Source organism: Ovis aries, chromosome 15 (assembly GCF_016772045.2).
Source record: "Ovis aries strain OAR_USU_Benz2616 breed Rambouillet chromosome 15, ARS-UI_Ramb_v3.0, whole genome shotgun sequence".
NCBI classification, from domain to species: domain Eukaryota; kingdom Metazoa; phylum Chordata; class Mammalia; order Artiodactyla; family Bovidae; genus Ovis; species Ovis aries.
The window spans coordinates 33,169,845-33,193,421 of record NC_056068.1 but is presented as its reverse complement, the minus strand read 5'-3'; the positions used below and the strand labels follow the sequence as shown (position 1 = coordinate 33,193,421).

The following is a 23,577-nucleotide window of genomic DNA, read 5'->3' as shown; positions in this document are numbered from 1 at the left end:
GGATGAAGCCTCACATGTGGGGCAGAGGAACCATTTTCAAGCTCACTCTTTCACTCCTGGATGGCATTTCACCTCTTCAGCCAGGATGTCTCAGAGAGATGCCCAACCAGAAGGGACTGGAGGCCCACGATGCTGCTGGAGCATCCTCTTCGTTTCCATCAGCAGCAAGTGCCCCTCTGGTCCTCTGAGGGAGGGGGGTCTCACTCTTAAGACGCTATTGACCAGGGAGGATTTTTGTAGAAACTAACACCTGTGGTTGGCGATTTGTTATGTAAGTGAATATTGAAACGTCTCTGGTCATTAACATCTGGGCAACGAGACATATTATTGATAACACGTCTTTGGTCAATAAGTTGTTAATGGACACTGACGAAATAATAATGACCATAGTAACATCTGAAGATATGGTAGGAGTAGAGACCACTCAGTGTAATATAAGACTGCTCTGGATCGACTGAGGACACAGTTTCTCTTTATTAAATCATTTGGGAACCACTTAAACGGAGATGCTAATGGAGTGGATGAACTAATTACAATGGTGCCAGAGCTGTGTCGAGGAGAGAAGAGCACGCGACCAGGAAACGAGACGCCACAGGTAGTTTACAAGGGAGTTGGCAATACAGTCAGGTGTGGGTTCCCTTTTTTATCATTACAAAGCCTTGTCACAAATAAATACACCTGAATCACACAGAAAGTTAATGATACAATAGCCTTATAAAGGAGAAAGAAACCAATACACCTCCCCTAACAGCAGGTTTAGAATAGTCTATGCGCAACCAAAATGCTTCAGGGTGCTGTTCCCATCTTGAGTGGTAACCAAAGGAAGAACCAGTACGTTTCCCATTATAGATACATACATATATGTATATGTGTGTGTATATATATATGTATCCTGTACAGAGTCCAAGAATAGTTGAGCAATTGTAAAATTCAAATTTCTGTGTAATGGCAGCTAAATGGTTCAGTATAAAACCATTGTAAGAACTGATTATATATTAAGTCTGACTATCCATCATAATTTTAAACCTACATACACTGAACAAAATATTATATGTATTTAAAAATCGAATTATTTCTTCTGCACAGAGGTTTTTCCTCCCTTCCCTTAAAGTTTTTCATGAAAAGCATCTGCCATCACTAACAAAATATCCTGCATCACCTTTCTAAAGTGAACATTAAGCTAAATAGTATAGACATTAAATTGCTCTTTCCCCACCCTCCTCTGCAGATCACATCCCTCCTGGGGAGGCAGCCCCACCGGCATCTCTGAGCGTTCACACGCGTGCAGGACTGCAATTTAAATGCAAATAATCCTGAGCCGCATTATCTGAGGAGTTGGTGCAGACACAGCACAGCTGTGACTGTGCCTGCGAAAATTAAAGGGGGTTCATCTGTATTCTGACACACGCGTGACTTAAGAGTACATTCAAAAGAGCGATTCATCACTGCTTTCAAATTAAACACTGGAGTTGCCGAGTGCCTAGGTTACGTGGAATGCCTCCCCGTTGATCACATAGGGCCGCCTTTCTACAAAGGCAATGAAATAGGAACTTCTCTGACTGTGGTTTTTCAATTAGTCCCGATGACAGTAGGTGACTGAAATAAGAGACTTGGTTTAATATGAACACAGCTAGTTGAGTGGAAAAGATACATTTATGATAATACTAAGCACAACTGGATGACAATCTATATGCATTTCAGATTCCACTGACAGGAAATGACCACATCAGCCTAAAATGCAAGAAAATTATCAACAGTGATTTACCAAACTGACATCACTCCAGAAGATATTTTTTATTTTTATTTTATTTTTTGCAAAATCATCTTTCAAATATAAGGTTACTTTAAAATAATTCTTTGGTTAAAGTATAATGAAAATAAAAACTAGAAACTCCTCCAAGCCTTTCAGTACAGGGTGAAAAATACCCCCTTTCAGCCATCAGATGGCCATTTAATCAGCCATTCAGATTCTAAGAATCTAAATGTAATGGAAAACACCGTACTCTGAACTCCTTGCTAGGGTGAAGGAATGTGCTCCTAGCTGCCACTGCAGTGAGAGAGAAGGAGCCTGGGAAAATGAAACCCCCAGCTTCTGCATTAAAATGTGCCAATTATTCTAGTCCACAGAGGAATCTACGTGGCATTTTAAAATCACTGAAACCAAAGTCTATCTGTGAATAATACTGGGTTGTCAGCGGGATGGTGTGGCACACGTGTGAGAGAAGCTGACTGTTTCAGACTTTCAAGCCCAGATTAAATCCTTTAATTTCATCTGTCTATTTCAGATAACTTTCTACATTAAAAAAAAAAAATTCCTCTTACAAGCAACCATTTGCTGCTTCTGTCTGGCATTTCCTTCCGTCTCCCCTTCCTCCTTTCTCCTAACCCCCCAAAATATTTGTTAATAAGCATCGGCCTCAGATCAAAAAGAACCAGCCTGAACTTTGAGTTGTGATAGATAGCAACTGAGAATTTTAAATGGATATGAAATCACATAATATAGTTGTCTTTTCTCTTTCGTATATACATAGATGCAATGTAATTTCCAAAGAATTTCTCAAATGGGGTCGTCTGAGTTTAGTTTTTCAAGTAGGTATTATGGGGAAAAGGAGAATTTCATGTGAATTAAGATCATTCAGGCCATTCTGATCAACAATCTGGGTCATCAGAGGAATTAACTCTTTCACTCAAGGTTTTCCACCTAAAATTATTCAGAAAATTATTTCAGATTTCTGCCTTCCTTTGCTCACACATAGGACTGCAGCCCACCTAAACCAACCTGTCAGGTCATCAAAGGCCTAAGTCCACGGAGAGGGAGAGAGAGGGTAAGTTCTGAACTTTCTTCTGTACAAGCACAGATCCTGCCCAGCACACACTGCCACACTTTTCAAGGAAATCGGATATGAGATGTTCAAGCATTATTCTGAGCACCGAAAGTCCGTGAGAGTTTGTGGAGAATCTAATAAACATTACAGATCTGGTGACAGTGGATTTACCTCATTACAAATAAAAGAATGACTGGCCATAATGTGACTTTTAACACCTTTAATGCACTCCCCCCATTTGAGCTGAAAACTTTTAATCAATCATGTCAGCACAGTTACTTCTAGATCCAGAAGATGGATCAGTGTGCAGTGCTGGAAGAAATCAAAGATTTGTTTCTTAAAACATAAAATTCATGACATCTTTCTCTAAGTGACTCAAACCCAACAGTGATCCTCTTGCTAATTAATATACGTAGCCAGCATCCTTTCACCTCCTCCTGTTTTCAAGGATCATCAAATTCTGGTTCCAAATAGGAGCACAGATCTGTTTTTATATACCATGTGTTTTCTGCATTTGGGTTTTGAAGCTTATTTAATGCTACAATATACATTGATCTGTTTTACATGAATGTTCTCTTCAAATGGCTGGGATTTCATTTTGCAGGTATATCCTACAGAGTGAACTACACCGTGCCAGACCACTGTCTGCTACCATCGACAGCCAGCTAGTCACACAATTAACTAGACATCAATAACTGATGTTTTGGTTTGATTGTCGTTTATTTTTCTTTTAAATAAACTCCCTCTAAATTCAGGAAGCAGGTGTGACGAGCTACCACGGGATGTGGCTCTCCCGACTTTCCTCAAGTAGCCCTGCCTACCGATTTTAAATTATCTTAGCAAAACAAACCAACCAACACAACGGCACAAGCAGCAGTGCGGTCGTGATTGTCATCATTTAAGTCCGTTCCCTGACTTCGCAGTACGTCCCTGGCTGTGATGGACGCCGCTTGTGGATGTTCTGTTCTGGTTGACAAGTACTGCAAGTGTATGATGACCTGACCCTTGGTATGGTTTGGGAAGATGTCCATATTGCACAAGAATGAGCTTCTTGCTGACTCAAAGGATGTATCTGACATACATCTTTTGAAAATGTCAACATGCTTAACTGGTTAACATGGTCTAGACTCCTGGGGCAAAGGCGAGCAAATCGCAAATGATTCAGAAGTGCTGTGGCTTGTTAGGCTACAACGCGAGTCACTCCAAGTCACTTGATGTTTTACAAGTTTGTTGCGCCTACAATTGAATGCTTCACACGTGCATCTTATCTTCCTCCTGAGTATCCAAAAGTGCTCTGGAGAGCAAAAATGCTTTCTCTCTCCATTTCACAGACAGAAGCAAGAGGGTAGGACTGTAGCAAGCAGCTGCAGTCAGCTGTAGAGAAAATGTGATGGGTGGTACCAGCGTAAAGGTTAGGGTCCCCGAGCAGGTGTCTTGAGCCAGCAGCACTAGTGTGTGGGTCGCACTGAGCGTTGGAACTGATGGGAAGCCACATGTTTTCTAGTAATCTTGAAGGAATCCTGCAGCTTGGCTTTCACTGGAGCATGGAGTCTAGAAGAAAATCCCATCCCCAGCCTGGCAGCTTAGAGTCCCTCCAGCTGGACCTTCCTGCATCCTTCCTGAGGGTGGGCTGGCGGCTCCCTCTGGGAAGACCCAGGCTCCTTAGCTAGCATGTACGGAAGCGAGAAAATACCCTCCGCGGTAGCAGGTGCCCTGATGTAGGAAGACAATTCTCAAAAGGGTCCAGAGAGAATGAATTTTATCCCTGAATCAAGTCTTTCTCTTCTTGACACGGTCTCATCCTAAGAACTTTAAAGCCTGAAAGATGCTAAATTATTCTTTGTCCACTTAGGATGTGGTGCAGAGTTCCCCACTGGTACTAAACACACATACAGACCCTTCTCCCCACGCCTTCCTCAAGCTTTTTCTTCTCGTTTGCTCGCCCGGTTACTCTTGTAGCAGGGTCTCTCTCCAGTTGAAGCCGCCAGTTGGTCCATGGGTCAGAGGGAGGATTGGTGGGTCTGTCAGCTGCCAGATTCCAGTTTCTCCTAATTCTTCACAGGAACAAAATCCCAAGTAGGGGATCTGAAGGAAGACAGAAAAGAAAGGGAAAATAGAAAACAGAGATTGAGTGCTTTACTTTTTACCTGGAAGAAGGAAATTTCAAAGGAATGAATAGCGGCTTTGCAGGCAAGTATCCCCTCCAAAATATCACTAAAGAGAATGAAATGGACACAACTGATCAGTTAGAAGGAAGACTATTTACAATGCAAGAGGAGTCTTTGGAAGGGATTCGTTAAACGGTGGGCTCTCCTAGTATAGATAGGTAACTGTTTATAGATGCTTTCTTAATAGCGTGGGAGACAAAAGCAATCACGCATAAAGCTAAGGTTCTAAGAGTTCATTCTCGATTGCAAGCCAGGCAGAAAATGCAGCTCAAAAGTTTCTGAAATTATACTCGGACAATGGGAAAGATTATTCGAGTTTTAAAAATGTTTCATCCTGCTTTATGTCTTATTATCATTTTTTTTTGGCATGTGTATCTAATGTTCAAAACTGAAGCTCTGTCCTTCCTACCTTCAGTAGGCATGGCATTTCAAGACTTATTTGTGTCTGTCTGTCTGTCCAGAGTTGCATTTGTGAATAAGACAAAAGTCTTTGCCCTCAAGCAGCTTACAGACTAACAGGAAGGAATGACACATGAACAAGCTTTTTAAAAATGAGAAAAGAGTTTCAATCAAGTTTGAACCGGTTTCTCTGGGGACAGATACAGGAAGCATGTAACTCAGGCTGGAGGGAAGCGTGTGTGGGAGGATGGCTGATGGAAAACCTTCCACAGACAGGAGGAGGAGGAATCCAGATGTGCTAGTCAGCCTGGTGGATTTTCTGTCTTGCTGCCTTATTCCCAGGTTTGCTTTTCAGCCTCCTCATTTTGACTCACTGCTTCCTTTGGCCTACCCGCCAGGACCTCCCTTCCAGCTGAGCTGTCTGATTTGGCCCACAAACCTCTTCTTTGTCCAATCCACCGTCCCACAGGGAAATCCAGACAATTTGCTTATAATTCTTAGCTCCTTACTAAATTTTAGCTCTTAGAAGCTAGATCTAGCTCAATCACATCTTTTTCTCTCACCCAAGGCCTGATAAAGTGCCTTAAAGAGTCCCACTCAATACATCTCGGTTGAGTGAACCAATGTATCACCTTCCCAGCTCCAGAGAACTTTGCTATCAGTCAGCACTGCACCATTCTGAAGCTGTAAGGCACCACAGGCCCCTGAAATGCAAGTGGGGATTACCTTTCGGACCATCTGTACAAAGTCCTTGGAGTTCTGAGGTGATAGGCCTTGTAGTTGGCAGGTACATGCTTCCAGGGAAGATGCATGAGCCACAATCAGGATGTTATTTCCTGGGGGTAAAAAAAACAAGGACTGGAAAATCTGTTTCTATAAAGACGCATGTAAACCTTGTAAGTACTAAAGTCAAGTTTTCCAGGGAGGGGCAAACATTCTCAAGAAATAAGACAATCTGGCCAAGCAATATTTTGATGCTTTGTATTGTTAAGGCAGGCTGATGTCATTAAAAAAACAAACACTTTTAAAGTAATTTGATGCACAGGTTACAAATATATATTTTACATGTGCATGTATATTTTATATACACTGTGTATACATATTACCAATATGTACGTATGTACACATGTGCACGCCAGGGAGGTCCCAAGTATTCTTCACCCCACTTCTTCCCATAGCAACATCTTGCCTAACTAGAGTATACTATCCCAACTAGGAAATGAACACTGGAACAGTCCACATAGCTTTATTCAGATTTTACCAGGTTCCCAAGTCGATCACATGTGCAGCATTTTGTAACCACCACCTCAATCAAGACACAGTACCATTCTAAGTCTGCAGGGCTCTCTGCTATCACCTCTAATGCAGTTTTCAATGCTGCTACTCGTAGAACAGTGAGCACATGAGGCTTTTTGGTTGATAGAACATGCTGGGTTTCTTTACAGGGGGAATGGGTGGTCCTACAGGGGTGGTAATGGAGTGAGTGGCTTATAAGTGGTAACTGAAATGTGGGGACCATCCACAATACTGTTAACCAGGGCTCCCCACCGTTAATGTTCTGGTATATGTAAATCCAGCCTTTGCTCTACGAAGATGAATATTTTTAACTTTTTTCTTTTTTGGTGGGGGGGCTGGAAATGGGCAGACTTTTGAAACCTGCCCTCTTTACTAAAAATACTGTAATCTTACATATCATTAAATACTGAGTTCAAGGACTATAAAATTCAGTGGCAGACTTGAGTTGTATAGAACACTGCTCTTGGTGGCAGCAATGATGGTAGGCGTGTTTGTGTAGGTGTGTTCATGCTCCTGGGTCAAATTACAGGCAAAACTGTGTTATGCTAAAGAATTTATGGAAATTATAATAGGGAACCTCCTTCTGAGAGTGCAAGATATATAGCTGAGAAAGAAAATTCTGTTATTTCAAATAGCAACTAAGTCTGATGTATTTCCATGGAATATCCAGCATTTGAAGTACTCAGAATATGACAAATTTTACATGAAAGTATCTACTACAGGGTCTAGACATATTTTTCTTTCCTATTAAATGAGTTTGAGAAAGCATGCTGAGCCATCCTGAATAGCGGACTAACCGTGAGGGAGAAATGATCACAGATTTAAGTATGGTCCAAGGTAACACCTACCTTTACTTTTACATTCACTTATGATTTCCTTTGTTACTTGGAAACTTCTACTGATATAGGTGTCATAGGATTCTGAAACCACTAATTTGCTGACTGGAATGTGAGGTCTGCAATAGAAAAATGAACCAAGGCATTGAAAACATTTTGATCTCAAGACAAAGCAACTCACATTACTCTCAGCTTTATTTCAAGACCTTTCGAAAGTTCCCATGTTTCTGTTTATCCATTTCCCTAGAGAGGATGGAGGCATAGGAAAGAGTATTTCTACTCTGCAGAAGTGGGGTTCAAATGTGCAGGATGTACAGAAATGAACGCCGTGTGTGCATGGCGTCAAAGCGACCAGCTGAAAAATGAGCCACTCGGAGCAGCTTTCCCTTGCAGGATGGCCCGGAGCAGCTGAGCTGCCTTTACTGGCAATCTGTCCTAGGTCACCCATGTAAGAGGAAGCAAAGCAGAGGTTAGATCTCTTTATCTATTTAAGTAATCAGAGATTTCCCAAGCCTCTGTAGGCTTACACAGGATATATAAGCAGTAATGTGGTCTAAGTTTAAGGTGTACAATGTACTGATTTGATACAAATATACATTCAAAACAAAGACGCACAAACCTAAGTTATAAGATGAATACATTCTGGGGATCTCATGTCTGAGCTGACACCTCCATCATGTCACATAATTGCCATTTTCTTTTTTATGGTGAGAACATTTACTCTCCTAGCAACTTTCAAGTATATAATACAGTGCTGCTAACTCTGGCCACAGTGCTGCACACCAGATCCCCAGACTCTTCATCTGGCAACTCTAAGTCTGCGCCCCTTTGAGCAACCTCTCCCTGCGGTCATGTGGGATGTCTGTGGGGGTCCCTGCTACTCTGTCTGTCTGAGTCTGGCTCTTTTGGGTTTCGCACACGTGATATGTCAAACTCTTTCTGGGAGATCTCGTTTTCAGTTCCTTTGGATATAACCCAGAAGTGAGATTGCTGGGTCATATGGTAGTTCTATTTTTTATTTTTTGTGGGCCCTCCATAGTGTTTTCCATAGTGGCTGTCCTAGCTGACACTGCCACTAGCAGTGCGCAAGGCTCCCTTTTCCCCATCTCCTCGCCACCACTTACCATCTTTTTTTTTTTTTTTTGACGATAGCTGTTCTAACAGATCAGCTCTGTGGTTTTGATTTGCATTTTTCCTGATGATTAATGATGATGAATGTCTTTTCATGTACTTCTTGGTCATTTGTATGTCTTCTCTGGGAAAAAATATCTATTCAGTTCTTCTGCCCGCTTTTTAATCAGATTGTGTTTTAGCTATTGAGTTGCATCAATTGTCCACATATTTTGGATGTTAAGTATGTGACAACATCAGGTATATGATCTCCAAGTATCTTATCCTATTCTGTATCTTATCAGGTACATATTTTACAGATATCGTCTATCCTGTAGGTTGCCTTTTCATATTGTTGTTTCTTCTGCTTTATAGAAGGTTTTTAGTCTTCCTTATTTTGTTTTTCATTTCTTACACTTTTGATATCATATCTAAAAAAATCATTGTCAAAAAGCTTTTCCCATGTTTTCTTCAGGTGTTTTATGGTTCAGTTCAGTCACTCAGTCGTGTCCAACTCTTTGCGACCACATGAATCGCAGCACGCCAGGCCTCCCTGTCCATCACCAACTCCCAGAGTTCACCCAGACTCATGTCCATCGAGTCAGTGATGCCATCCAGCCATCTCATCCTCTGTCGTCCCCTTCTCCTCCTGCCCCCAATCCCTCCCAGCATCACAGTCTTTTCCAATGAGTCGGTTCTTTGCATCATGTGCCCAAAGTATTGGAGTTTCAGCTTCAGCATCAGTCCTTCCAATGAATATTCAGGACTGATTTCCTTTAGGATGGACTGGTTGGATCTCCCTGCAGTCCAAGGGACTCTCTAGAGTCTTCTCCAACACCACAGTTCAAAAGCATCAATTCTTGGGCACTCAGCCTTCTTCACAGTCCAACTCTCACATCCAGACATGACCAGTGGAAAAACCGTAGCCTTGACTAGACGGACCTTAGTCGGCAAAGTAATGTCTCTGCTTTTGAATATACTATCTAGGTTGCCCATAACTTTTCTTCCAAGGAGTAAGCGTCTTTTAATTTCATGGCTGCAGTCACCATCTGCAGTGATTTTGGAGCCCCAAGAAATAAAGTCTGACACTGTTTCCACTGTTTCCCATCTATTTCCCATGAAGTGATGGGACCGGATGCCATGATCTTCATTTTCTGAATGTTGAGCTTTAAGCCAACTTTTTTGCTCTCCTCTTTCACTTTCATCAAGAGGCTTTTTAGTTCCTCTTCACTTTCTGCCATAATTTAATCCATTTTGCGTTAATTTTTGAGAGTGGTGTAAGATAGGGGTCCAATTTCATTCTTCTGTATGTGGTTATCCAATTTTCCCAACATCACCTTTAAAAAAGGTTGGCTGCACTGGGCCTTGGTTGCTGTGTGCAGGCTCTTCCCTAGTTGCGGTGCGTGGGCTTCCCATCGCTGTGGCTTCTCCTTTCAGAGCACAGGCTCTGGGTGCACGGACTTCAGCAGCTGTGACACCTGGGCCCAGCAGTAGTGGCACACAGGCTTAGCTGCTCCAAGGCATGTGGGATGCTCCGGAGCAGGGATCAAAACCAACCTTCCCTGTGCTGGTGAATCTTTAACCACTGGGCCACCAGGGAGACCCTCAGCATCATTTATTGAAGTCTACCGTCTCTCCATCAAGTATTCTTGGCTCCCTTGTCAAATATTTGAGGGTTATTTCTGGGCTCTCACTTCTGTTCCATTGGTCAGTGTGTCTATTTTTATGCCAGTTACGATAGCTTTGTAGTATAACTTGAAATCTTGAAGTGCGATGTCAGGTTTATTTTGGCTATTAACATCGATTGTGGTTCCATACAAATTTTAGGATTGTTTCTATTTCTGTGAAAAATACCATTAGAATTTTGATAGGAATTATGTTTGATCTATAGATGGCTTTGGGGAGTATGGGCATTTTAACAATATTATTTTTTCTGGTCAAAGAGTATAGGGCACACCTTTGTATCGTCTTCAATTTTTACCTAAGTTTTGTAGTTTTGAGAGTACAGATCTTTCCACCTCCTTGGTTAAATTTATTCCTAAGTATTTTACTGTTTTTGGTGCTATTGTGAATGGGTTTGTTTTATTTCTATTTCATATGATCGAGGTTAGTGTATAAAAATACAGCTGACTTTTTGTTGTTGTTGAAATTGTTAGTTGACTTTTAAAAATGTATTGTTTTAAATTTTTTATTGGCATATAGTTGATTTACAGTGTTAGTTGAAGGTGTACAGTGATTTAGGTATACATATATTCATTCCTTTTCAGATTCTTACATACTATTACAGAATATTGAGTTCCCTGTGCTATACAGTAGGTCCTTGCTGGTTATCTATTTTATATATAGTAGTGTATATATGTTAATCCCAAGCTCCTAATTTATCCCTGCCTGCCCCCCTCCCCCTACACCCTGTTTCTCATTTGGTAACCATAAGTTTGTTTTCAAGGTCTATTTCTATTTTATAAATAAGTTCATTTATACCATTAAAAAAGATTCCACATATGAATGATATCATATGATATCTTTCTTTGACTGACTTTGGGGGCTTCTATGGTGGCTCAGATGGTCAAGAATCCGCCTGCAATGCAGGAGCACAGGTTTATTCCCTGGGTTGGGAGGATCCCCTGGAGAAGGGCATGGCAACCCATTCCAGTATTCTTGCCTGGAGAATCCCACGGACAGAGGAGCTTCACTTAGTGTGATAATAATCTCTAGGTCCATCCATGTTGCTGCAATGGCATTATTTTGTTCTTTTTATGGCCAAGTAATATTTCATTGTATATATATATCACATCTTTATTCTGTTTTTATTTTCATTATTCCAGGAGGTGGATTAAAAAAGATATTGCTGAGATTTGTGTCAAAGAATGTTCTGCCTATGTTTTCCTCTAAGAGTGTTAAAGTGTCTGGCTTTACATTTAGGTCTTTGATACATTCTGAATTTCCTTTTGTTCATCACTGACTTTCTATGTTGATTTTGTGTCCTGCAACTTCACTGAAATTTGTTGATTAGTTCTGACAGTTCTAAGATTTTGTATACATAACATCACATCATCTGCAAACAGAGTTTTATTTCTTTCCAACTTGCATGCCTTTTATTTCTTTATCTTGCCTAACTGCTCTGGCTAGAACTTCTAGAACTATGTTGAACAGCAGTGGTGAGAGTGGCCATCCTTGTCTTGTTCCTGATCTTAAAGGAAAGCTTTCAATCTTTCACTGTTGAGTATGTTAGCTGTGGGCTTGCCATATATGGCTTTCATTATGTTTACATATGTTCCTTCTGTACCCAATCCTTTGAACATTTTTATCATGAAAAGATGGTATATTTTGTCAAATGCTTTTTCTCTATTGAGAGGATCATATAATTTTTATTCTACTCAATGTGGTATATCATATTTATTGAGTTTTACATATTGAACCATCCTTGCACCCCAGGGATAAACCCCAGCTGATCATGGTATATGATCCTTCTGATGTGCTGTTGAATTTGGTTTGCTACTGTTTTGTTGTTGAGTATTGACCTGCAGTTCTTTTTTCTTGCAGTATTCTTATCTGGTATCAGGGTAAGGCTGCTGCTGCTAAGTCGCATCAGTCATGTCCGACTCTGTGCGACCCCATAGACGGAAGCCCACTAGGCTCCTCCAGGCAAGAACACTGCAGTGGGTTGCCATTTCCTTCTCCAATGCACAAAAGTGAAAAGTGAAAGTGAAGTTGCTCGGTCATGTCCGACTCTTAGCGACCCCATGGACTGGAGCCTCAAGTTGTTAAGGATAGGTTTTAAAAACAGATGTTAGGTCCACTGGGTTTGTGAGGTAATAACCCTTCACCAATCTTTCTTAGTTTTAACAGAGACCGTACACACCTGGCCCGAGGAGAACCCGGTTTCTGTGTTTGGGGTGAGTAGGCTATTGACATAAATGATAGTTATGACAATGTACATGGCATATAAAAGGATGTTCAAAGTAGGGCCCTCCGATCCTGGTGACCCTGAATGTCTTCAATCCCAGTCACTTCTGTCTGCTTCCACCTTCCTTTACTATTTAGTTTTCTGGGCTATGAGGTGTTTATCTTGTTTTTTTAAAGTACAACTATATGATATTTTCTGCTTCCTTGTCTTTTGTTGTTGGTATTTAGTACATGGAGGAGCTAGTGTGTTCTTGAAGTGAATTCTCATGACATCTTCATCAGCAGGCATTGCTGCTAAGATTTACTGAGAGGTTCCCATGTGTCAGCCTCTGTGCAAAGCACCTGTGTTCTTTGAACACATCCCATCTAGCAACACTTTTGCAAATTCTGAGTTTATGGATGACAAAAAGAAGGTTTGGAAAGGCTACAGATGACCTGTTTACATCATTAGAACTCTTAAGAGCAGGGACTTGAACCTGAGGCTGAACTTGATGCCTGTAAAGTTATCCTCCATCCTGGATGGCTTCTGACAATGTCCTCCTCAAAACTGCCCTTCTGTGAACTTGGGTTTACTGTCTGGAGAGGAAGGATGCTATTCCAATTAAAGGAAACCCGCTCTCAGTTAAATAACATTCTCATAGCAAGCATCTCTCTCCTAGGAAACAACCTTCTGAATCTCATAACAGCCTGGGGAACAGGGAGGAACACGATGCTCGCTGAAGATGTGCCTTCCTGTTCAGAAGCAAAGTCTTTCTGCTCCTCTTTCCTTGTCATCCAGTTCCAATACCGTTCATAGCACCTGGTCTCCCAGGAATGCCCCCAGCACTCTTGACAAAAGGCCTCTTTGTATGGCCCAGGAGTCACTGCAGGGGAAACCACACAGTAACGTATACGATTTGTATAAGTGAAGAGTTGGGAGATGCTGGGATCCAGTTCCTTTTGATCAGTTCTTGCCTTGAAGCTGAACCTGTGAATGGCTTCCATGTTTGAATGGGTCCTGATGAGGATGGGACCGTCACAGCTTTCTCACTCCCATCAGCAGCACGCTTCCAGCCATACCTGCAGGACCCACGTGCTGTTCTCAGAGTCAGGCAGGTTTCCAACCACCAACTAGACTGGAGCCCACATCTCTGGGTACTCAGGTAGTATCCCTGGAACAGTATTCTTCCCGGTACACTCTCCACTCCCCAGCCTACTCTGGTCCAGGCTAGAAGAGTAGGCTTCTGCCCTGAGTCCCACACCAAAGTATGACTTGTTCCTCTAATACTCCAGATCCAAAGCTCCACACCCCCTTTCTGCTACCTTCCCCAGTCATCAGGGTCCTGTTCTAATGCCCTATCCAACTGGTGTGTATTTCATTTTTTGTCTTGGCGCTTCCCACCCAGCTCCACTGGGGCAGCTTTCTACACTTAGGCGGGTCTTGTTACCCATGGATGAGGCTTGTATATTAGTTACCAGCCTGAATCCACCTTTTAGCATCTCCTCCCTCCTTTTCAAGGTGATATGGGTCTAGCAGCTGTGCCTGCTTGACTTACAATACTCTGGCTCTTGGTCCTTGTCTCTCTGCCCATCACCATGTTTCTTCAATCATTTGGGTACCACTACTTGCTTTAAAAGAACTGCTCACTTGACATAATTACTTTCAGAGGGAAATTGACTCTAGGGACTATGCCTCTCACATGCTTGATGGGTGAATTTCACAACTAATTTACAGAATTAGATGCTTAACCCCACTCCCCCCCTCAAACACAAAACGGTTACCTTTTGATTTTCTGTAGAGGAAAAGAAACTCTGGAATGTGAACCATGTCCTGACCCCAAGGTTGGCATTCATCCTTCTGTTCATACTACTGATGGGGCATGTGTGAGTAAGCTTGGGAAGAACTGTAGGATGCACTTAAGGGGGGATGGACTGAAGACACGGCCTGGGAGGGGCTGGGTGGTATGTGAGGAAAGTTATTTCACCCATGTTGGCAGTAACCTGCTCTCTTTCCAGGGCATAGGGATGACGCCTGCTGGCGTGGGGACAGTAATTTACTGCTGTTTCCCCAAGGAACAGGAAAATAGTGACCATAGTGTGGACAGGACAAAATGTGAATTATTTCAGCAGGGGATCCAATTGATTTAATCTTATTTCTGAGGAATGAGAATTCCTCATATTTATTAATGAAGGGGGTTACCTGAGGTCTTTGCAGAGCCAAAAATGAGGATGGAAGAAAAGATAAGCCTCTTAGACCTTAGCTGGAAACTGGCAATGCTTTGAGGTTTGGGTAAGTATTAGAAGTGAAAGGTTATGGGATGTCACAAGGAAGAAAGCTCTGCTTTCTTAGTCAAGAATTGTTCCAGATTCTGTCTTAAGAACTATGAATTTAATTCCCCACGGTAATGGTGAGTATCTATCCTTCCTCAAAGACATTTTACAAATGCTCGAGTGGATTTCTTTTTTCTTACATTCAACCTGAAACTTTACTTCAAACTGACAAGGTAATAACAACAACTAACAAAAATATTTAAACCAAATACAGGGTGAGGAAAATCTCACTGCTTACTAAAAATAGTTAAAATATGGCTTGTTGTTGTTGTTTAGTCACTAAGTCATGTAATAACACAAAAAGCCTTTTCTATCACGTCACTAAGAAGCTCTGAGTGGATTTCTGATGGTTAATGTACTTATGCTACAACCTACAAATATTTATTTTCAATAATAGTCTAATGGAAAAAGCAAAGGACTACTATAAAGCTGATTACACCGTGCTTGACACGAAGAAAATGATCAGTAAAGGTAAGTTATTTTTATTGTCAGATGTGTCCACTACATGGGTAACTTTCAGAGGTCACTGAGCTCTCTCATGTATGAAAGTGGCTTGCTGCCATCCTGGGGTTATGGCGGTAATGAAAAAAGATAATTAAAAGTACTTTGAAAAATCGAAAGTGACGGTCCAAGTCAAGGCACTGCAATTTCCCTTATTCCCCAACAAACTTCTGAACCGCTTGATCACTAGCTGGTGTGTGCTTCTGCCATTGCAGGTGGTTTTATTAGCCACTGAAATGGATGCAGTAAAACCAGAAAACCCCAGTGAATGTGTGTCAGAGGGAGACATACTCCATAGTAGTGCCAAATACAAGGGACTGTTGACTTGCTCCAATTTTTTTTTTTTTTAATTGTAGCTTGACTTCCACCAATTTGGACAACTATCTATGGTCTACATCTGGTCCTTCATGTCCTTACCTGGCCTGGTGAAGAGTACTTCCACACTGACCTCAAGGAAACAGAGGTTTCAGAGAGTTACCTGTAGGTTGTATCAACACTTAGGTTGGCTGCGGCTAGCTCTGATGGAGGTATCCACGCAGGTAAGGTGTTCCCAGCAACCCATTTTGTCCATTCAAATAAGCCAGGCTCCACTCGGATCTTCAAGTGATTTTCCTGTTGTAAACCTTAGCGATGAAGATGAACAAGGTATAAAAATTTGATAAATCTTCTCTTTCCTGTCAGATGCTATATATAGCTTAAAGATGGTAGAAGCATGCAGGTTCAGACAAAAGTGTTTTTCTTTGCTGTATATCATAAACACGTGAGTATATTCTGGCGACACCACCAGGATGGATGCACACTCTGAATGGTTTCTGATTTTTTTAAAAAATCATTTGTATAGTTTGTACAGCTCTGTGACCACTATAATTCTTCTTTCTGAAGTTTCTTGATAAGAACATCTTGCAACTGACTTTAGAAATTCTTAGCATTCATTATAATGGCTTATATTATATTTGCATATCATATATTCATTTTCTCTACTAGAAAATCGAGTGTTGAATATTTGCCAGTGCACAACTCCTGTGTTTTATGATAGTGTGATTGTTCTTGGAGTAGGAACTGTTTAACCCTTTGTATTGCATTTAGCCCAGTTTTTCTATGCAAATGGAATAGATAATGCATTTGAATACATAGATGCATTCTGGCTTACTTAAAGTAAATGAACAGACGTCTCAGATATACTGTAATTTCCTTGTTGGCTCAGCTACTTGTGGCTTATTTGTTGTTTGGTACAAGTAAACAATCAAGGCTGTTTCTTATAGTTTTTCTTTCAGTGAAATGAGAATGGAGATTCTTGTAACACAGGCTTCTGTGGATTTTAGGGCAAAAGCTGAATATCTCCAATCAACTAAAACAAGGACGATTCATATTTCCAGACACCTAGGAGAACTACTGCTGCTGAAAAGGAGAAGCAGACAGAGCAGAGTGGGAGGAGACAATTTGTTTTAGTGCCAAAAAAAAAAAAAAAAAAATCGTGCTCTGTAGGCTCTAAATCATTGCCAGACAACAACATTTTACAAGCCTGCAAGTCACTGAAGAGAGCTTCAGATTTTCAAGAAAAACATTATCTGTATATTCTCTTCATCTTGCTTCTGCTGTCAGAGTATGATTTGGGGACTTTTGCCAAGTCATCTTCTGAAAGTATCATTGTTAAACATCTCAAATTCAAAACTTCCAATTGGCTGATGTTCGCCTGAATCTAGGGTAATCTATTAGTAAGTGTCAGATTGTCTAGTGACGGAGGGATGGACTAGCTGACCTTCATCAAGTCTCACCTTTCAAGATGTTGTATGCAGTCTGGACGCAGCGCAGGGACGGGGAGCAATAGACGTGGTCGATGATGGTATTACTCTCCAGTAAGGCTTCCCCTGCAAAGGAAACCAGAGAAGAATCAATCTGATAATTTACAGTCTCAGGATGATTCTCAGTGTGGAAGAGAGGAGGCCCGGCAGACCCTGCAAACCTCTCTTCTCAGGTGGGGGCTCTTGTGGGGCCAGCGGTTTCAGTCTCCTTCTCTTTTAATTGACTGATTTTGGGCTGTGCTGGGTCTTCGTTGCTGCTCAGGCTTTCTCTAGTTGCACTGGTCAGGCATCTAACTGCAGTGGCTTCTCTTGTGGAGCATGGGCTCTAGGTGGCTTGGGCTTCAGCAGCCACAGCATGTGGGCTTAGCTGCTCCACAGCCTGTGGGATCTTCCTGAATTAGGGTTGAACCTGTGTCTCCTGCGTTGGCAAGTGGAATCTTAACCACTGAACCATCAGGGAAGCCCCAGTCTCATTTTCAACAACTCTCCTGCCCAGTATTTCTATGGAAGACCAAGGGACACACCGCTTCTTGTCTTGCGTTGTCTTTACAAGCAGTAAAATGCCCATCTTTCTCTCCTGGATGAACTGCAAACACCTTACCATGGTGGTCAAAGTCTTCCACAAACTTTTCTGTCTCTAGCCCGCCAGTCTCTGCTCACAATAGATGCTCTAGAAACAAGATGGCTTATTTCCTCTGTACTCTAGATGCTGCTTCTCACGTCTAAGACTTGATATTGATCCTCCCACTGAGATGCCTTCCCGCCCTCCTGCTAACTTCTGCTCTCTTCTGGGCTTATGTCTTCTTCTGTGCTCCCATAACATTTTGTACATGGTTGCATTCTTGAGTAAAGCATACTCTATGATATTCATCCACTTACAAGCTTCCCCAAGGGTGGGGACTCGATCCCTATTACCTGGCGTAGTGCCTTGCACAAGGTAAGTGATCAATCCATGTGTGTTAAATGACTGAATGGGACGAGGCTGCTGGCTCTGCGTGGCGGGTAAGGACCAGACTTGCAAAGAGCTGAGCATCCTGGAGACCGATTGGCCTCTACACTCTCAGCCACCCCTGGGTGCCTCCTCCTCACCCTCCTGCAAGAAGCTGACCTACCTGCCATGCTGAGCCTGACCTCGCCCCATCACTATGCCACACACCCCTCCATAGGGATCCTACTTTGTTCACTTTGGTAAACCAACCCAGTGCCCTGAACCTAATGGTTACTTAATAAATCTCTCTTGAATTGAGGAAATGCAATGTAGGAAAGCCATCAGCAATGTCCTTGGCATATCTGCCGCAGCCAGACTTTGGAAGAAGTAGCCAGGAAAGGCTATGTGGTCACTGTGAGACACTTACCCACGAGTCTGGCTTGCATACATCCAAACACCGTGATTGGAGCATCTTTTTCGTAATCCCGGAAACCGCCGCTCCGCTGAGGTAAGCTGTGAGGCATGTTTAGGTTGGTGCGTATGTAGCGGCCTGGAAAGAAATGTCAGACCAAGGCGACCTGAGTTTCTTGTTTCCTTAGGACTTCTAGTGCTGATTCTGCTGGCCCCTCCACTTCCATTCCCTTTTGGCCAAAGAGACTGAACTGAGCTCTCTAGAAAATACTGACACTCTTCCTTTGACAGAGTGTCTTCGAATCCATGCTTCCATTCTGACAAAAGTAACAAGACCTAAGTCTTTTTCTCTTAATAACTAGTATTCATTTTTCTTTTTAAAGTCTTTATTGAATTTGTTACAGTATTGCTTCGGTTTAATGTTTGCTTTTTTTTTTTTTTTTTGCCACAAGGCATCTGGGATCTCAGTTCTTGGACCAGGGACCCAACTTGCAGCTCCTGCGTTTGGCAGATGCAGTTTTCACTACTGGACCAGCAGGGAAGGTCCTAAGAGATGGTTTTTAAGTGAAAGTAACAACCAGACACTCCAAAGCAGGTCGGATTCTCTGAGGTGCAAGCCATCTTAGACACATGAAAATGGACTCTTAGACACATGAAAATGGAACTAAATAAGCCAGGGTAACTTATTGGAGGGACTTCTGGACATGGAATCAGGACACCTGATTCTGCCTCTGTCCTATGGCTCTGGGCAAGACATCTGCCTATTTTGGTACACGGTGTCCCAGTGGATAGACTGGAGGCGAGGACAATTCTCTCTCCCCTAACTCTCCAGACTACCAGGAAGGACTTAGAGTGTAACAGGTAAGAGGCATTTTCTACGACACAATGACTCCATCTAGATAAATGTAGCTCGACTCTGCCCCCTAGAGGCTGTGAGAGGTGTCCCAATGTTGAGCAGGCCAACCAACCACTCACCTTTGGCGTCGAAGCACTGGGATAGCCAGTACTTCCCAAACACGACATCCATCCTCTCACCATGCCGACACACGAAGAGGCATCTCTTCTGAGGGCCGGGCTGGCTGCTGATCCTCAGAGGCTGCGGACAAAGAAAGGCTGTAAGCAAGGGTGGGGAACACAAGGAAGTAGACATGTCTCGGGGCTGGGTGCCGGGTGAGCCGGGCTCTGGAATAAATCTCACTGATGTTTAATGTATGGATGTGAGAGTTGGACTGTGAAGAAGGCTGAGCGCCGAAGAATTGATGCTTTTGAACTGTGGTGTTGGAGAAGACTCTTGAGAGTCCCTTGGACTTCAAGGAGATCCAACCAGTCCATTCTGAAGGAGATCAACCCTGGGATTTCTTTGGAAGGAATGATGCTGAAGCTGAAACTCCAGTACTTTGGCCACCTCATGCGAAGAGTTGACTCATTGGAAAAGACTCTGATGCTGGGAGGGATCGGGGGCAGGAGAAGAAGGGGACGACCGAGGATGAGATGGCTGGATGGCATCATGGACTCGATGGACGTGAGTCTGCGTGAACTCTGGGAGATGGTGATGGACAGGGAGGCCTGGCGTGTTGCGATTCATGGGGTCGCAAAGAGTCGGACACGACTGAGTGACTGAACTGAACTGAATGTTTAACTGCAATAAGCCCCTTAAGTACCCTGGATTTAAGCCAGCCTGTCTATAAGATGGGGATAGTAAGCCTCATTTACTGACCTCGAAAGCTATTCTGAGGCTTAAATGAGATGAATTGCAGGTGCTCTGCAAAATAAGAAGGGTTATGAAAATGGTTGTATCGTTACTGTTGCTGTTCATAGGTGTTAACACCCAGCTACTACTGAACAGGAAGGCAACCTTAGTTACATATAGCTCAGAGGCAAAACTAGCCAGTGTGGAAAGACGCCATCTAGAGGACAGGTTCTTCCCCTAAGGAGATGCTTCATCAGGAGGCAAGAAGTTTCATTACCACAAATTCCCTTGCCTCATCTCCCTCACGTGGTGTTAAGGCCACGTGGTCCATAGTCTCCTCCAGCCAGAAGGTCCTGCTTTGCCAGTTCTAATCACAGGTTAGGCCCTGTTGTCCGGCTGCCTGCATGATGACGTTCCTGGAAATGGCTCGGGGAGGACAGCAGCTACCTCTGGGTGATGAAACCGGCAAGTCCAGTCAAAGGCTTGTCCGAATGACCCTGGTTTCTATCACTGCTGGGTGGATCCTTGTGGATGTTTCTAGATTTCTTCTTTCTGATGGAGGCAGCTCTTGCCAGCTTCCTCAAGGGTTGCCAACTCCTGTGGGCTTTGGCCAGTACAGTACACACGCTTTGCATGTGCTTCCTGCTGCCCTGGCAAGGCTGGCATGTGGGATGGTGGCGTGGTCTTTCCCACTGCCTCTCCTGCTGTTTCCTAACTCAAGTTCCGGACTCCAGCCAACATCAGCTAGTCTCTTGTTGCCTAACACACTTGAACTTTCAATTGGCTTTGTATTAATAAATACTGTTCAAAACCACCCTTCCCCTGGAATGGATAAAGACGTGGTACACATATACAATAGAATGTTACTCAGCCATTAAAAAGAGTGGAATAATGCCATTTGCCACAACATGGGTGGACCCAGAGATTGTCATGCTAAGTGAAGTCAGTCAGACAGAGAAGGAGAAATATGGTATGACATCCCTTACATGTGGAATCTGAAAAGAAATGGTACAAATGAACTTATTTACAAAAGAGAAGACAGACATACAGACTTAAGAGAACAAACTTATGGTTGCCAGGAGGAACACTGTGGGGAGGGATAGCTAGGGAGTTTGGGATGGATGTGTGAGCGTGCATCCTAAGTCACTTAAGTCGTGTCCGACTCTGTGTGACCCCATGGACTGAAGCCCACCAGGCTCTGTCCATGGGAGTCTCCAGGCAAGAATACTGGAGTGGGTTGCTATTTCCTCCCCCAGGGATCTTCCCGACCCAGGGATCGAACCCATATCTCTCGTATTTCCTGCACTGGCAGGCAGGTCCTTGACCACCAGCGCCACCTGGAAAGCCCTTGGGATGGACGTGTACACTCTGCTGTATTTAAACTGGGTAACCAACAAGGACCTACTGTATTAGCGCAGGGAACTCTGCTCAATGTCATGTGGCAGCCTGGATGGGAGGAGGGTTTGGAGGAGAATGGATACATGTATGTGTATGGCTGAGTCCCTTTGCTGTCCACCTGAAACTACCACATTGTTAACCGGCTATACTCCAAAATAAAAAGTTCTTTTAAAACCCCAACCCCCTTCCCCCACTCCCCCATCCTGCAATCTTTCTGGTATATATATCTCAGACATACACTGATCATTCACTATGTGCCAGGTACTGTACTAAGAACCATTTTCTTATTTCCTTTAATCTTCACAATGCCCTGTGAAATAGATACTTCAGGTGACCCTTGAACAACTTGGGTTTGAACTGCAATCGGGGCCCAACTAATACACGGCTTTTTTTTGTTGTTGTTCAAAAGTAAATACTACAGTACTCTACAATCCGCAGAGTGTTGAATCTGAGGTTGCAGAATGGTGGATATGAGGGTACCAAACTGGGTAGATGGAGGGCCAGCTCTAAGTTACAGTTAGATTTTCCAGCCCTTGGAGGTTTGGCACTTCTAACCCCTGGACTGTTCAAGGGTCCAGTGTGTTACTTCTTTATAGATAACAAGTCCCTTGCTCTGTGGAGCAGTCTTCCTTACTAGTCTAGACCCAGAAGCTGGTAATCATTGTCAGCGCCACGCACCTGACTATTCTGCTTAAATTTCTGTCTATCTTTTAGGATCGTGTGCCCTGAGAGATCGGTAACCCTTTCAGGACAGAGAGATCAATGCCTCACCCTTTGTGGAAAAAAAAAAAAAAGGTGCTCAGTGACTCCTGAGCAGAGTTGAGGATGGGGCCCTGACGGTCAGCCCTACCTGGGTGGGCTGGCAGATGATGGTGAGGGGCGTCGTGTCCCCCAGGCCCTGGTCCTCATACTGCCGCCTCTCCAGGATGCCATCCCCAAACGAGAGTGCGTTGGAAGAGGATGTGTTTAAGATGGAGTAAGAGCTGCGGGGGGAGACAAGGAAGATGTTAGCTGAGGAGGAATGTCTTTTTAAAATGTGTTCATTGAAGTGTAATTGACAATATTCTATGAGCTTCGAGTACACAACACAGTGATTGGATATTTTTATAAGGAACGCCCTGTTTCATACTGAAGTCTTGCAGTTAATAAATTAGGGATGGATGGATTTCCGTGCTTGGAGCAGATGTGTTCATCCCTCTGGGCAGGGGTGGGGCCTGCGATGCCGTGCTTATTTGGGCGCCATGGGTCTGGCTGGCACCAGAGGCATGCTGCAGAATAACGAGGTATCAATTCTGTACCATTGTTTCCAGCTCTTTTCTGGCTCCAAAGAAATAAACAATTCCTGCTGCCTTTAATCTCTTCCACAGTGATTTCCATCTGAACTGACAAAGGAGAGGGAAGATTCTGACCCTCCCCACCACTTTGCCTGTGGCTCCGAGTGAAGCCACAGAAGTCCCTGGCCATCACCCGCTACGGCACCTCCTTCCCGTCTCCAAACCCTTCTCCGTCTCAATCACACCTCCAACAAGAGGACTAAATACAGCATTTTTCCAGAGGACACCATTCTCACCAGCTGTGTGGAGCTATGAGCCAAGAGTTGTTGTTTCTGGATATAACACTGACTACAGAAGCCCCTCAAAGAGGTCTCGCTGAAAGACAGGCAGCAGATCATGCCATGTTTAAATTATTCTCATTAGCAAAGCTTCCAAAAAGCTTTATCTAATAAAACACTGCAATTCAAATATGGTTGTTAGGCAAATGTGATGGACAGCCCCTCCTGCATCAATGGGTGGTGTCAAGGGAGAAGATTTTAATTTTAGATTTCTTGCTGCTTTGTAATCAGGGTAAAGTTCCATATGTACAAAATAGCACTCAATCTAACACAGCCATTAGCTTTTTGGTTATTCTTTTTGTTATTTCTAAGAAAATCTTATGCCACTCACTGTCTCATAGACTGCCTGTTTTCATTTTAAACGGAGACCCTCCTAAACATCACA

At 43.1% G+C, this 23,577-nt stretch overlaps 1 protein-coding gene and 1 long non-coding RNA gene across 2 annotated transcripts in view; one reads left to right on the top strand and one right to left on the bottom strand.

Annotated features, from left to right (window-relative positions):
* Positions 1-452: 452 nt before the first annotated feature.
* UBASH3B (ubiquitin associated and SH3 domain containing B) overlaps positions 453-23,577 on the bottom strand; it is a 154,159-nt gene continuing 131,034 nt past the window's right edge. The window contains exons 7-14 of the mRNA XM_004016112.6: positions 22,431-22,563; positions 19,468-19,588; positions 18,509-18,631; positions 17,127-17,219; positions 15,830-15,974; positions 7,537-7,643; positions 6,119-6,228; positions 453-4,910 (exon numbers count right to left, since the gene is read on the bottom strand). Coding sequence (XP_004016161.2) covers positions 4,773-4,910; positions 6,119-6,228; positions 7,537-7,643; positions 15,830-15,974; positions 17,127-17,219; positions 18,509-18,631; positions 19,468-19,588; positions 22,431-22,563 — 970 coding nt within the window. The 3' untranslated portion in view covers positions 453-4,772. The remainder of the gene's footprint in view (positions 4,911-6,118; positions 6,229-7,536; positions 7,644-15,829; positions 15,975-17,126; positions 17,220-18,508; positions 18,632-19,467; positions 19,589-22,430; positions 22,564-23,577) is intronic.
* LOC132657865 (uncharacterized) lies at positions 7,640-22,933 on the top strand. Its single transcript, XR_009596616.1, has 2 exons — positions 7,640-15,321; positions 15,708-22,933. It is a non-coding gene; the product is annotated as an uncharacterized LOC132657865 (long non-coding RNA).